General features: G+C 52.4%; 5 protein-coding genes across 5 annotated transcripts; 3 read left to right on the forward strand and 2 right to left on the reverse strand.

Moving 5' to 3' along the window:
* Positions 1–168: 168 nt before the first annotated feature.
* TRIREDRAFT_74444 (uncharacterized protein) lies at positions 169–1,488 on the reverse strand (the record flags this gene model as incomplete). Its single annotated transcript, XM_006961838.1, has 4 exons — positions 1,276–1,488; positions 591–649; positions 424–534; positions 169–368 (listed from the first exon to the last, which is right to left on the reverse strand). The coding sequence occupies exons 1-4, from the start codon at positions 1,290–1,292 to the stop codon at positions 169–171; spliced, it is 387 nt and encodes a 128-aa protein (XP_006961900.1). The 5' UTR covers positions 1,293–1,488.
* A 443-nt stretch (positions 1,489–1,931) lies between these two features.
* Positions 1,932–2,984, forward strand: TRIREDRAFT_124331 (Hypothetical protein; the record flags this gene model as incomplete). The annotated part of the gene is made up of 1 exon (XM_006961389.1): positions 1,932–2,984. One exon carries the CDS (start codon positions 1,932–1,934, stop codon positions 2,982–2,984), a length of 1,053 nt encoding a protein of 350 aa, XP_006961451.1.
* Positions 2,985–3,523: 539 nt separating this feature from the next.
* Positions 3,524–6,292, forward strand: TRIREDRAFT_74449 (uncharacterized protein; the record flags this gene model as incomplete). The annotated part of the gene is made up of 2 exons (XM_006961390.1): positions 3,524–5,429; positions 5,496–6,292. The coding sequence occupies 2 exons, from the start codon at positions 3,524–3,526 to the stop codon at positions 6,290–6,292; spliced, it is 2,703 nt and encodes a 900-aa protein (XP_006961452.1).
* Positions 6,293–8,629: 2,337 nt separating this feature from the next.
* On the forward strand, positions 8,630–10,747 carry TRIREDRAFT_54809 (uncharacterized protein; the record flags this gene model as incomplete). Its single annotated transcript, XM_006961391.1, has 5 exons — positions 8,630–8,847; positions 8,920–9,068; positions 9,128–9,215; positions 9,276–9,763; positions 9,834–10,747. The coding sequence occupies 5 exons, from the start codon at positions 8,630–8,632 to the stop codon at positions 10,745–10,747; spliced, it is 1,857 nt and encodes a 618-aa protein (XP_006961453.1).
* A 364-nt stretch (positions 10,748–11,111) lies between these two features.
* On the reverse strand, positions 11,112–14,698 carry TRIREDRAFT_53659 (uncharacterized protein; the record flags this gene model as incomplete). Its single annotated transcript, XM_006961839.1, has 3 exons — positions 11,112–12,115; positions 12,175–14,563; positions 14,624–14,698. The coding sequence occupies 3 exons, from the start codon at positions 14,696–14,698 to the stop codon at positions 11,112–11,114; spliced, it is 3,468 nt and encodes a 1,155-aa protein (XP_006961901.1).
* Between the last annotated feature and the right edge of the window lie 229 nt (positions 14,699–14,927).

A 14,927-nucleotide genomic window follows, 5' to 3' on the forward strand; every position in this document is an offset into this window, starting at 1 on the left:
TATCCAGTTCCGTGACTGGTTTGCCTTAATTCTCATTATGCATACTGTATGTTTTAAGTAGAATAAAACATCTAACGAAACTCATTCTCCGCGGCTCAAACGATGCCGAAAACAAATACCAGATTTCCTGTTCCTAAACGCCTTCCCTTGAGACAAGTGGTGAATTGCTCAGAGACCATTGGATGGCATGCCTCCTTGGTCTCCAGTGTTGGTGATGCGTCTCAGCTCCCACTCGCGAGTGAACTCCTGGTACAACATCTCGAGCTGGTTGATGAGCTTCTCGCATACCGACGTAAACACGTCGCGAGGAGAAATGGTTCCGTCAGTTTGGACCCGAATGTAAAGCTCGGGGACATTAGGATGAGCGACTGTTGTGTCTCGGTTAGCTTTGCCCCTTTGGTGTCAGTCGAGATCGAGACCTACTCTTGTATCCGGCCATGTAGACGTTGGGGTGCGCCTTGAGGTGCTCGGAGAGCAGGTTGCCCAGAGTGTGGTCTTCCTTCTTCAGAAGAAAGTCTGAAGTGTTGGACATGCCTATGAAGTAGAGGGTAAGTTTCGGGTTGACCCGATGATGTGCAGAAGCCACTGACCAGAATAGACCTTCTCCTCAATCTTCTTCTCGCCATCGGCGAGCAGAAAGAGCTCGAAACTGACACAAGGTTAGCACAATGCCAATTGGAAAACCAGGATAATTTAGAGTTAGGAAAGACGCAACGGATGGTCCTGGAGGTTGTCATGTTTGGTGTTGCAGCCTGCCATTTTCACTGAAGCCAAAGCGAATAAGAGATAACAAGAAGTGGTTGGTGTTGTGAAGAAGAAGAAGACGAAGAAGGAGAAGAAGAAGAAGAAGATGATGATGATGAAGCGTGCAGAATGATGGGGAGATTATGAAATGTGAGTTTGGCAGGTAGATGAAGTTCAGGCAGCTGCCAGATCATCGAGCTGCAAGCTCGTGTGCCATTGTTTGCGGCTCTGAGGAAACGGCAAGAGCAGACTGCGATGGTTGCTGATTGCGCACTTGCACAAGCGCAGCAAGCAATTAACAGACAAGAGCACATCATCAGCAAGAGCCGAGCTGTTGATCCAATAGCAGCCCAGGGCGAAGCGGTGTTTCGATGATTTGCTCTTGCCTTGGGAAGTCTGCATCCAAAGCACGATAGTTTCCGGCTTCAGGCGAGGCTTGGCAACATCACGGGAGATCGACTGGATCATCATGTGATAGAATATGACGACGACAGAAAAGAATCCACTGGTTAAAGTCAAATCTATACGTACCGATCCGGTGCGTTCATTTTGATGGGAAGTCGTTTGGTTGCGAAGGTTTGATGGTTCGCTCAAACGACGCGTTGAAGGAAGTCTCGACGGAGGCTGCACGGCCAGGGGATGTACCGTCAAGTCGGCGGCGAAAAGACAACTAGGTAGGAATATAGAAGAAGGCCAGGTTTATCGGATACTGTTGATGCCAAGTCTTCTCTGTCAGCCTGAGGCTTGAGGTTTCGATAAGAAAAGGGTTCAGATGGGTTCTGATGGCATCCTCAGTCAAGGGTGGTATGGATATTGAATGGTTCAACAGCGATGCGATGCAGAGGATGGGCGGCGAGGTTGATTTGACAGCACATCGGCTAAAGGCCGGCTAGCGTTGGGCGTCTGGTTTGGTCCACAGATCAAGAGGCGCAGAGTCGAACAGACTATTGAAAATGAGAAGAGACATAATCATAAATGAAGAATTAGAATAAACCATCAGTTATGCATCAGAATACCTGGATGCCATTAGACAATTTTGGTCGATGCGAGGAAGTTTTCACTACCGAAAGGTTTGGTGGCATTACCAGAAGAGGTAGTCCCTCAACAGATCTCCAGGCGCCAACTAAGAAATTCAGCACCCTCGCCGACAGCTCGACCTTTTCTTCCCCAACATCACAGACAAGCCAATGCCGCGAATCCCGCCATGGCTCTTTCGCAAGGCCAATCGTCGCTCACCCAACGTTGCTGCACTGCTCCCGGCATGCAGAGATCTTCAATCCGCCGTGAATGAGCTGCGATGGCTCAAAGAGCATGTCCACGGCATCACCCGCATCCAGCAAGAGGGCCTGCTCTCCAGACTGTGCAGGAAAAGAGGGCAGGGCTATCCTCTGCAGTACATCTTGGGATCCCAACCGTTTGGACCACTTGATATCAAATGCCGCCCCGGCGTCTTGATCCCCAGACCCGAGACAGAGGCCTACACCTACCACCTAGCTGACCTTATCAAGGCCGGGAGCTTGGGGGTTGGTGCATCGGACCAGAGTCTTGGTATTGTCGATTTCTGCACGGGCACGGGCTGCATACCTCTACTTCTCTATGCGTTGCTCTCCAGACGATTTGAACGCTTAGAGGTTCTGGGAGTGGACATCTCTACTCGAGCGGTCAGCCTTGCCAGAGCCAATGTTGCTCATAATATCAGACTTGGCCATCTCCCAAGTATGCGGCCAAATCACACCGTCGATATTCTACAAGGGGATATCTTTCAGGACCAAATCCTAGAAAAACTCCAAGAACAAACCTGGGACGTCATGGTATCTAATCCACCCTACATTTCCCGGCGAGCGTGGCACTACGGTGGTGGCCAGATTGGACACTCGGTTCGCAAGTATGAGCCGTCCTTGGCCTTGGTCCCCGGAGACGACATTCCCATTCCTACAGCTTGGGAGCATGAAGACGTCTTTTATGCCCGATTGTTAGACATCGCTTCCAGACTCAGGCCGAAAGCGATGCTTTATGAGATTGGTGATGAGATGCAGGCGGTTCGTGTTATTTCACGATTTTCTCAGCACAGACTCTCCGTGGGCTCACACATAGAGGTTTGGCGAGATTGGCCGGACACAACGCCAAGCCATGAAGAGGGCTCTCTGCTGGAAACGACGACAGCTGATGGGCGTAGCCAAACAGTCCTTGCAAAGGGTAGCGGAAACATACGTTCCATCTTCATTACACTTGGCTCCTGAGGTCGTTGCGTATCTCCTGAACCGTATCCCCTCCCGATTCTATCCTCGTACCTGATCCTCATGCGATGGTCTTGTTTGGTCAGCAATGTACAGTTTCCACGACCAGAGTTTGGAAGTACATACATAGTAAACCACAATAGATTCTATGACAGCACGACCTTGGTGGCAAGACATGAGAAGTGCGGAGTTTCTCCCAGGCGGAAACCCGATCCTCCGAGGCTACCCTGCATCGCTCCGAATGCCGGCACGTGACTCCGTACAATTTTCGGGGTTAGAGTGGGTTCGCTCGCCGGCAGGCTTCAATCTCGTGGTGTCATCTGGAACGGCTCAGAACTCTCAAGTCTGCGAAAAAAAAAAAAAAACGCCGAATCATTGATCGCGCTTTGCACTCAGCGCAGGGTCTCTTCTGAGGCACACTGAAACCCGGAGCCATCAAGCGCAATCCTGCGCAGCGAGCGAGACAAGCTTGCGCTGCTCTCTCGTGCCATCGACCCAGGACCGGCGGATCCGCCGCACGCCAGAAACCGCCGCCCTCCGCCATGTCAAGATATCTTCGTCAGTCGGGCCAGCTCGCGCGGCTGGCGAGGTTCTCAAACAGCGTGAGCTTACAGAGGACACAGAGACTCGTCGCCCGCCCCAGCGCAATTTCCCTCAGAGCGCTGCCGACTCCCTACGGCATTGTCCCGCGATTCTACTCCTCCAAACCCCCGCACCCGGACGACAGCAAAAACCCCGGTCCAGAGAAGCCGAACAGCCACAATGACGCAGGCGCAAAGAAATCAGATACAGACGGCCCGGAGTCGAACAAGGTACCTCTGCCGCCTCTACCAGAGGGCTGGGTTCGCCTTACCAAGGAGGAGATTTCTCAACTGCAATCGTTTCAACAATTGCTTCCCGAAGGCCAGAGACAGACCTTGAAAGACATTCTGGTGGGGATTCAGCATACCGGCGTGCCCGCCGAGGTCCGCGAGCTGCTACACAAAATGCGCCAGGGGCCCGGCAACTTGTCGATAATGGATAAGGGCAGACTTATGCGATGCGTCTTCATCACAGCCGAGCGAGTGGCAGAGTGGGAAGTCGAACAGCAGCAGCAGGGAAAGCGAGGCATGTTTGACAAGAACAACCCGGAGATGAACGATCATAAGGATGGAGAGAAGGGAGAAGACGCTAGCCGATCTCACAAGGCGTCTGGCGAATCCCAATCGAATCAACAAGGATCTGGAGGCAAATCTCCCAAACCGGAAAGAAACGGTTGGATGGATGCTCTCCAGACTGGTCTTGTTCTTGGTATCACGCTCTGGGCCATTGAATCGTTCAGCAAGCCCTTCTCCGAGAAAGAGATCACCTGGCAGGAGCTGCGCAAGGCCTTCTTGGATAAGGGCCTCGTGCAGAAACTGGTGGTGGTCAACGGGTCTCAAGTGCGTGTGGAGCTGCATCCCGATGCTGTCCAGGGAGCCACCGATGGGTCTGGCGCCAGAAGGACGTATGTCTTCTCAATTGGATCGGTTGAGTCCTTCGAGAAGAAGCTGGAGGAAGCCCAAGACCAGCTGGGTATCCCACCATCGGAAAGAATACCTGTCAGCTACGAATCAGGCGGCAGCACCCTCGGCAACCTCGTTTTAGCATTTGGGCCTACTCTTCTCTTCATCGGTTTGATCTTGTGGACGCAGAGGTCCATGGGTGGACGAGCAGGAGGTGCTGGAGGCATGTTCAACTTTGGAAAAAGCAAGGCCAAGAAGTTCAACGCCGAAAGCGCTGTCAAGGTCAAGTTCAGCGACGTTGCTGGTCTGGAAGAGGCCAAGACGGAGATTATGGAGTTTGTTAGCTTCCTGAAGCAACCTGAGAAGTTCGAGAAGCTGGGTGCCAAGATTCCTCGCGGCGCCATTCTCGCCGGTCCTCCAGGAACAGGAAAGACGCTTCTTGCCAAGGCCACTGCTGGAGAGTCTGGCGTGCCCTTCTTCAGCGTGAGCGGATCCGAGTTTGTGGAGATGTTTGTTGGCGTGGGCCCTTCTCGTGTGCGAGACTTGTTCGCGGAAGGCCGAAAGAATGCGCCCTGCATCATCTTCATTGACGAAATCGACGCCATCGGTCGTGCTCGTATGGAGAGCGGTCGTGGATTTGGTGGCAACGACGAAAGAGAGGCTACGCTCAACCAGATTCTGACCGAAATGGACGGTTTCAACACGCGGGAGCAGGTCGTCGTCTTGGCCGGTACCAACCGAGCCGATATACTAGACAAGGCGCTGATGCGTCCTGGCCGTTTCGACCGACACATCTACATTGACCGACCTACGATGAAGGGACGACAGGAAATTTTCCAGGTTTACCTTAAGAAGATTGTCACCAAGGAGGACCAGGAACATCTCGTGGGCCGACTTGCCACCTTGACCCCTGGCTTCTCCGGTGCAGACATTGCCAATGTCGTGAACGAAGCAGCTCTTATCGGTAAGTTCCCACATGGCCTATCATGTCATGTGTTTGCAGAGTTTAGTGGACTGACAGTTTGAACAGCCGCGAGAGAGAACGCAGACGATGTCAAGATGACGCATTTCGAGCGCGCCATCGAGCGTGTCATCGGAGGCTTGGAACGCAAGTCGCTGGTTCTCCGGCCAGAGGAGAAGAAGACGGTGGCTTACCACGAAGCTGGACATGCCATCTGCGGTTGGTTCCTGAAGCACGCCGACCCCCTGCTGAAGGTCTCCATCATCCCCCGTGGCCAGGGTGCTCTGGGCTATGCGCAATACCTGCCCCAGGATGCTTATCTGATGAGCACGAACCAGTTGATGGACCGAATGGCCATGACCATGGGAGGTCGCGTGTCTGAAGAGCTGCACTTCCCCACGGTGACGACCGGCGCCAGCGATGACTTCAAGAAGGTCTCACAGATGGCACGCAGCATGGTAACACAATGGGGCATGTCAGAAAAGGTGGGACCTGTGCACTTTGACAATGACCCGAACCGCATGGTGAAGCCATTTGCCGAGGCTACGGCCCAGCAGATTGATGACGAGGTGCATCGGATTGTGGAAGAGGCCTACACCCGGTGCCGAAATCTCTTGGTAGAGAAGAAGAAGGAAGTCGGTTTGATCGCCGAGGAGCTGCTGAAGAAGGAGGTGCTCTCACGCGATGACATGGTACGAATTCTTGGCAAGCGACCGTTCGACGACAACGAGGACTTTGAAAAGTTCTTTGGGGGCAAAGAGGAAAGCTCGCCGCCTCCATTCCCGACCGAGACCGACACCCCGAGGGAGGATCCTCCTGCACCTGCGCCAGCCTTTCGGGATCTCCCTGACGACGGAAAGAGGTGATGGTGATGCTATGTAACGGGGGCTGTTGGATCATGTATAATGGAAAAGGGCAGGGAATGGATGTACAGGCCGGTTAATCAAGACCGGAGGGGTTGAAGTCATCGATAGTAACGTTAGGGGATCAAGGGAAACTGTCGGGAACTTGACGACATGCCCGGATTGGCTGCCGCAGCTTCCCCCACGGAGCGGGTTTTCATATCGGCATCCCGTTGGTTGGAGAACGGCAGCCCGTGTTTATTGCTTTTTACGAGTCTCAACTCTACCAAGCGCACCGGGGATGCTAATTCTCGTGTGTATGTATTTACTTATCATCATATTGGCGTGGGCAGGGAAAGGGGGGGCGGGGGTTATTGAACTTTACTATGTACTCGTATCTGGATTTAGAACTCTAGACGTCTCAGTGGGACCAGGAAATCAAAGTAGAAGAGCACTACTCTGCTCGCAATGATGAAGATGTATGCCGACGAAGTTTGTATGGCGACTGCTGTGTCCTAGATAGGGACTTGCCTAGAATTAGGGACTGTTACTGGTACATGAGCAGTCGAACCTAAGTAACATGATGATATAGGAACGCCTCCTTGAGTACGTGAAGCTACATAGACTAGATATTTGACACGTATCGCTGTTTTGATCATTGGTTGCTTTCCAATAATGCTTGCTCGCGATTCCTCTTCTTAAACATCGTCGTTGTCTGACGTCTGTGGAAGTGTTGGAGCAAATCCCCGGAACGATTATGATTGGCTGGAAAAGTTCCTTCCACTGCAGGACGCTAAAATCGGGAAACGGGACCATCCAGACGTTTGTGGCAATTCTTCTTGTAAATGCAAGGGGACCCAAGAAGATAAAATAAATAGATTTGGACTTTTTCTGACTTATGGTTCGGAATTATATCTTGGCATTTGGTGCGATTCCAAGTGCTGCTGCCATGTTGAGGGTGAGGCTCTCAGGTGGCTTACTTCCATGTCTTTTCTCTATTAAACGCTTGGACTGGTTACACAACAGGTGGGAAAGTTCTGTGCAGGACATGAGCTTGTGGTAAACCAGTGCAGTTTCTTTGGTCACTGGTTGGTTGTCAAGGTTCCTGTGACTGTGATGAATGGGATCACTATTGAATGCCCGTATCAATCAAACATCCGATTCCTTGTTTCGGTTGGGAAACCTGTGAAGTGGTCTTGAGATGGCTGGCTGCTTGTATGAATGATGAAATTGAGCTTCATGGGGACATTCAAACGAAAGTGTCAATTTCGGCAGTTTAGGAATATTTGCGTGTTCTCTGAGCTTCCGAGCTGATATATCTTGTCTCTCGTTTTATATATGGGGTCCAATTGAGTGCGTTACAGTACAAGACTCCAGAGCTTTTGAAATGAGCTGTCCTTCGAGACAGTCAATTCACAGAGGCGGGCTAATTGATTTCCCGAGGCTTCAGAATCTAGAAGGAGAATCTCAAGAGATGAGTTGTTGTTGCCTCTTGCTTTACTGCCAAGAGTGCCTTCCATATCATTCACGTCGTCAATTTCAAGGTCCCGAGAATGTATCTGGTACGAGTATAGAGTTGTGCCCCACTGCCTCGATATGGAGATGAACATGCGGTAAGGTGATCTAAACCAAATTGGGCTATATTTTGGTTGAATGTGTGCCACTGTCATCAAATTGGTTGATTTCTTAGTGGTGGCGCCTTCCGATCTTGAATCTGGATCTAGCCTGGAGAAAAAACGAACGGCAAAAGAAGAGAAGAGAAGATGGAAATACGGTGATAACGTAGCCAAGCCTCGTCCCTTTGACACTCTCTAATTCATTCATCATATCATACCGCCGGACAAGGGAGAAAATCCAATTCTTCCTTACGAATAGATACTCAATCCCGCGCCCTCCCCTGCACATAATCATTCTCTTTAGCCCTGCAGTGGAGGACGTTGCCTTTTGGTGTCTGACCAGGGGGTTGACCGGTTGGATCCCAGCCCGTATAAATCCCCAGAGGCCGGTGTTGGCTCAACGATCTCCGTATCCTGTCTCCTTCACACTCCATTCCGGAGAGCACTCAATCGATTGCTTCAATGTCTCGGTTATGACAACTCGACTCGTATCCGGCTTGACGTCTTCAAACTGAGTTTGAGCGTTGTGAACAAGCGCCCATCCAACAGGTTCCGAGAAGGCCTTGCCGTCTGTCTCGGCGTATCGAGTGCTGAAAGACTGGATTGACAACTCGACAAATCACAGCACACAATGACGGTTCCAATGGCGGGCTCTGCTGCTGGGGGACGCACCAGAGGCCAAGATGGAAGCCATGACACGCCTCCCTTGTTCCACGCGGCGTCAGAACAGAGGCTGCCGGAGTCGATGACAGCAGCAGCAGCGACGACAAGCGGCAGACGCTCGATCTCGCCATCACCATCGGTCTCGACTTCACAGCGGCAGAATGAGGCGTGGTGGAGCATCCATCCCTTCCGTGGCATGGTCAACGATGTCCGTCGAAGAGCGCCTTACTATGTCAGCGACTGGCTCGACGCGTGGGACTATCGTGTTGTGCCCGCCACAGTCTTCATGTATTTTGCCAAGTACGTGTGTTGAGAGCTTTTGTGGTTCAACAAACCTGCAAGCAAGCAATTACTGACTTGCGTGTTTGATAGCATCCTGCCCGCCCTTGCCTTTTCACTCGACATGTTCCAGAACACGGGATCTAATTATGGCGTTAATGAGGTCTTGCTGGCGTCTGTTCTCGGTTCTGTCGTCTTTTCCATCTTCTCCGCCCAGCCTCTTGTCATTGTTGGAGTAACTGGTTCGTGTGTTACTGGACAATTGTGGTTCTTATTTTGGCTCTAATTCTGATTCCTATAGGTCCCATCACGGTATTCAACAGCACGGTTTACGACATCATGAAACCAACTGGCGTCAATTACCTGGGATTCATGGCCTGGATCGGAATGTAAGCATTCATCTCGCCCTCGACACGCGATATCACTGGCACTAACACACCTGTCTTCAGATGGTCGTTAATCTTGCATTGGATCCTCGCCATTACAAATTCGTGCAACTGGCTGCGTTGGGTTACACGTTTCCCCTGCGACATCTTTGGCTTTTATGTGGCCTTTATCTATCTCCAGAAAGGCATCCAAGTACTTGAGCGCCTCGGCGATGACAGGGCCTTCTACCTCTCAATCGTTGCGGCTCTGTTGCTCTTCATGGTTGCTTACATCTGCGGTGAACTTGGAGGCAGCAGCCTCTTCAGACATCCTGTTCGCGTCTTCCTCAAGGATTACGGGACGCCGTTGACCCTGGTGTTTTTCACCGGCTTTGTCCACATTGGACGCATGTCCCAGGTCCATCTAGCGGTGCTCCCAACCAGTACTGCGTTTGAGCCAACAGGCGATCGAGGATGGCTCGTCAACTTTTGGGATCTGAGTGTTGGGGAGATTTTCACTGCTCTCCCATTTGCCATACTCTTGACGATTCTGTTCTGGTTCGACCACAATGGTAAGATCACACTACCTTTGTCTTTACACCGAATAGCTGGCATCGATGTGAATACTGACGTTGTGGACAGTTTCGTCTCTCATCGCACAGGGAAGCGAATTTCCCCTTAGGAAGCCCGCTGGCTTTCATTGGGACTTTTTCCTGCTTGGTATCACCACCGGGGTCGCTGGCATCCTCGGCCTCCCCTTTCCAAACGGCCTGATTCCACAAGCCCCTTTTCACACAGAGTCTCTTTGCGTCACCAAAGCTGTCAAGAAACTCGATGAAAAGGGCGAAGATAAGGGAGAATATACTTTTGAAGCCACTCACGTTGTCGAGCAGCGTGTGTCAAATCTCGCCCAGGGGCTTCTCACCCTTGGCACCATGACGGGCCCTCTTCTCGTCGTCCTCCATCTAGTGCCGCATGGTGTTCTGGCGGGACTCTTCTTCATCATGGGCTTCCAAGCCCTTCAAGCGAACGGCATCACCGCCAAACTGCTTTTCCTAGCCCGCGATAAGAACCTGACGCCTTCAAACTCGCCTCTTAAATCAATCAAGCGGCGCGCTGCGATCTGGGGCTTTGTCATTGTTGAGTTGGTCGGCTTTGGCGCCACTTTCGCTATTACACAGACCATTGCTGCTGTTGGCTTCCCCATCATCATCTTGCTGCTTATTCCTGTACGCGCCATGGTCCTGCCCCGGCTATTCCGTTCGGACGAATTGGCATTGCTCGACGAGCCAACGGCTTCTGATTTCACCATGGAGGGCATCGGCGGCTCCTGGGGCCGTGGCGAGCAGCAGGCTGGACTTCAAAGCAACGACGATACACGTCTGGCCAGCAGATCATCGTCCTCTCGACGAAGTGTTAATGCTGGAGATGCTCGCCGCGACTACAAGAGTCAAGAGGATCTGGCAGAGCTTGGCCAAGCTCCCCATATGCGAAATACGATCACTAGAAGGAGGAGTGTTGACGCAAGGTCGAGCGCCACGCCAGATACTGCATAGAGCATTGTGGGTGGAATTATTAGGGATGGTAGTGAGGTGATGTGCTGATACCCTGGATAACGAATGAATTTACTTGCATATTGGAGATACCTGGAGTTGATTTGATAATTGGAATACACGCGCATGATTCCATTACAAAGGGGGAATGGGAAAACTGGGGGTTGTAATAGAGTAATGCGGGTTTAACTCGATTCATACACAAAACCACGAGTATTTCTTCCTCGAATATCTACAGTCATTATTCATAATTTCCAGAGAATTCCTTGCAATATTGTTCTACATGTCAAAGACATGATAGCATATATACGCGAATAGACTCGATTTTCTCTTGGTCTCCGAATCGATTCTAATAGTCAAGTCCCATCTAGTCCTCGTCATCGCTGTCTATGACAAACCCACCACGTACCCTCGGCCTGCGTGTCACGACAACAGGGGCATCATCACCATCCTCCTTGGCGTTTGACTCCGACTGCTGCGAATTCACGGGATTGGAAGCGTCTTCCATATCCACGTCTCCATCCCATTCTGCCTCATCCTCCACCACACTGACTCTCCTCTTCTTCCTGCTCTCGCTCTCCTCATCGTTCTCCTCCGCCATGGGGGTATCATCATCCCTACTCTCCACCTCCTCCTCCTCATCGTCGTGGTCGCTGTCCAAACCCAAGACATCGCCATCGCCGTCATCCTCGTCATCATCGTCCGATCGCACCGCAGGAGCAGGCTTCCGCTTCTTCTTCTTCACCTTGTCTATTAGACTAGGCTCCAAAGCAGACTGCGCAGCCCTCGCAGCCCGCGCGGCAATCTCGCGCTCGCGAGCAAAAAACGCCTCGTCCTCTTCCTCGTCAAACTCATCGTCCCCTTCCCTGACGTACACGGCGGACTTGATCTTGCGCGCCTTTTCGCGCTCGCGCTCGCGTCGCTTGCGGGCTTTTTCCTCGAGCTCTTCGTCGTCGAGTTCCTGCGCCTGGCTGTTTCTCCGTCTCCGCTTCCTCGGCTTCTTGGGTCTCTCGTCGACGGCCTTCCTGGCCGTTGGGCCTCCGGGCGCAAACAGGAATTCGTCATCAAGGTCGTCGCCTACATCATCGTCGTCAAAGTCTGCCTTCTTGCGGGGTTGCGTTTTCCTCTTGAGCTGGTTCTCTGCTAGTTGTCCATCGTCAAACGTTGGAGGGTTAAACTCCGCCTGATTGATAAAGTGCAGTGCGTCCTTGAGCGAGTCAGCCGTGACGTCTTCCGGGAACACCCAGAGGGACTCGGGCGTTTCCTCGGAGGCAGGGCCAAACAGCTGGCATCCGCAGAGATTCAGCAAGAGCCGGAGATACGAATTCTTGAACCTGGCGGTTCGTCTCGCGTCACTGTCAGGTTTCACGACTAGACGCAGGTTAGAAAGGCTGCAGAGAACACCTGTGAACAAAACAATAGGGACTTACTAATTGGGGAGGGCTTGCTCGGTTCCTTTGGCTCGTTGGCTTCTGTTGATTCTTCCATGGGAGTTTCTGTTGACCTCAGTACTTCCTCAGCTGCCGCCCATGATCGGCGCTCGCTCTCCGCCTCGGCAACAACGCTCTTCACCCAGGTGATATGATCTGCCTCATTCTTGTCCAGCAGCGCGCCAACCACAATGGCAATTTGACGGTCCCGCTCTTCCGTGTATTTGAAAACAAGTTCGGCTCCAGGTTTCGCCTGCTTCTTAGAAGCAGTCTGCTTATCGTAGCCGTACTCTAGGAAGAAGGCGGTGCTCTGCAGTTTGCTGAAGAGCATTTCGACAATAAGTTCCGGTCTTTGCTCTATCTTCTTGACGCATTTGCGGAGAATCTGCTTCACCAGCTCTTCCCAATCTTTGTACATGCTCGAGGATTTGTCCAGGGGCTCGGGGCCCTTGATCATATTGTATAGTAAATGGATGATGTCCACACGAAAGAGCATCACGCTCATCTCCTGTTTGAACGCGAGGCGGTAGAAATACCGATGGACGCGCTTCAACTGGGCGTCAGTCATGTCGCGATAGAATCGTGTAAACTTGACAAAAGTATCCACCACGCCCTGTGGTGTAAATCGAGCAGCGAAGCGTTGGAAGTCAAACTTGCGCTCCTTGGAGGTACGCTCCGTGGCCTCCTCGTCGTTGGCCGAATCGTCCTGTTCTTCGGCCAGAGCGCCGTCTTCCGTGCTCTGCTGTTGCTGTTGCTCCTTTTTCTTCTTCTGTCGCGTTCGCTTGCGGGAGCGAACCTGCATGTCCGCATTCTGCTTTGAGTATGCTTCCAGAATACGCAAGAAGTGATGGACCAACTCCGTAGCAGCGTCCAGATAGTAGAACCCCTGGTCCTTGTAGGTCCTGATGATGTTTGCAATTGTATCGTGCGTCGACTCCTCGTAAAACAGACGGCTGAGGACGTTTTCTGCGATTTCTTCATCGTCCTCTCGGCCGCTCTCAGACATTGCCTGGACCGTGAGCAGAATCTGCGTAAAGCACCGCATCACCGCAGCCAGCTCCTGCCAGTCCTTGTACTCGTAGGCTTCGTGCATCGCCTTGTTGAGAGTGATGAACATTTCCTGGTTCAAGACACCTGCCACAAGACTGAAGCTGGACACGTCGTCATTGGCCTTGTTGTTGTTGTTGGGCCCTTTCTTCAAAGCCTGCCGGGTCCGCTCAGCCTCGAGAAACCATGCTACCAGGTAGAAGAACTGCCTCCGATGGTACTGCATGACATGCGAAGCCTCTCGGTCGATGGTTTTGCGAACGTGGGAGAACAAGGGATTGAACCCCGAGTCAAGGAACTCCTCGACAAACGAACGGAGCTGACTGGTCGCTCGCGCGTTAAGCTTCGCTGGTAGTCCCAAGTCTCTCTCGTCCTTGTTCTCCTTCTTTGTCCTCCGGGGAGGTTTGAACACTTTGTTGTTGTCCATCTTCAGGTTACGTGCTGTGACATCACTAAGAGCGTCTTGTCCTGTGAGAGACGACATTTTGCCGTCTTCACGCTTGACCCAGATCATGGTGCCAAACCGGTTGTGGCGTGTTGGGCCATTGCGGGCATATGCCTTGTGCATGGCCGACTCCTTGTTCATCAGGGACGCAAGCTCATTTGCCTTTGCCTTGTGCGCTTGCTGCTCCGACATGAACAGCTTCTCGATATCGACTCTCTTGATGAGATGATAGATAATCTCCATCACAGCCATGTCTTCTGTTCTAAAGTCCTCGCCCATGTTCGACGCCAGCGTAAGGAGGAACAAGAATATGTCTTGGTATGAAAAGGCATCGATTGTGGCCGACCGCGAGATCTGCGTCTCGTCGCCCTCGTACTTGACATTGGGGGGAGGCGCAATCATGGCAATGTTGCGGAGGAAGAAGAGCACCAGCTTGATGATGCCCTGGTCCCGCGCTGTCCTGTCGCCAGCGGGAAGCGCCAGCGACGGCAGCGCAGTCCTGACAGCAGCATGGAGGATTCGCGCCTCGTCAAAGTTGATGATGGCCCTCTTGTACTGAACCTGGGCAAGCTCCAACACGGGCATGTGCCGGTGATGGTTGACCGTCATCCGCTCCTTGTCACGCTCCAGGGGCCATGTCAACGGCACCATGATCTCGAAGCACGACAGCGCAATCCGAGACTTGTATTTGCTGTCGGTGGCATTCTCGGGCCAGGTCGCCAGGATCGGGAGCAGGTCGCCTTCGATGAGGTTCGCCTCGTGGATGCAGCGGGCAACGTCCATGCGGTTCGTCTTTTCGTCGTAGAAGCGGATCCAGCGTTTGATATCGCGGAGGACCTCCAGGGCATCGTCGCCCAGGTGGTATCGGCCATCGTCTTCTGTGCTTGCGCCTCCCAGCTGTGTTCTTTGTCAGTACCGAAGCTCAATATCCATCGGACAAAGCTAGGGAGTGCATACCGCGGCAACGAGGCTGCTGATGTGTGCCCGAACTTCGGGATGGACAATGTCTGTGGTGCCGTCAGCCAGCTCCATGGCGACCGTCTTGTTGCGTGAAGCTGTTATGGATCAATATGAGAGCGTATCACGCATAGCCGGCAGCACCAGGAACTGTAAGAGGGAGAGACAGCTGCGAATGAGTCGTCAATACATCTCCAACATAGGTATGTGGTCAATCGTCAGACAAGGTACCTCGACCATTCTGCATCCAATGGAGGCAATCTACAGCCCCTCCAGCACGCGTCTCCCAACTAAACCTGACGCG

This window comes from Trichoderma reesei, assembly GCF_000167675.1.
Source record: "Trichoderma reesei QM6a unplaced genomic scaffold TRIREscaffold_1, whole genome shotgun sequence".
Lineage (NCBI taxonomy): Eukaryota > Fungi > Ascomycota > Sordariomycetes > Hypocreales > Hypocreaceae > Trichoderma > Trichoderma reesei.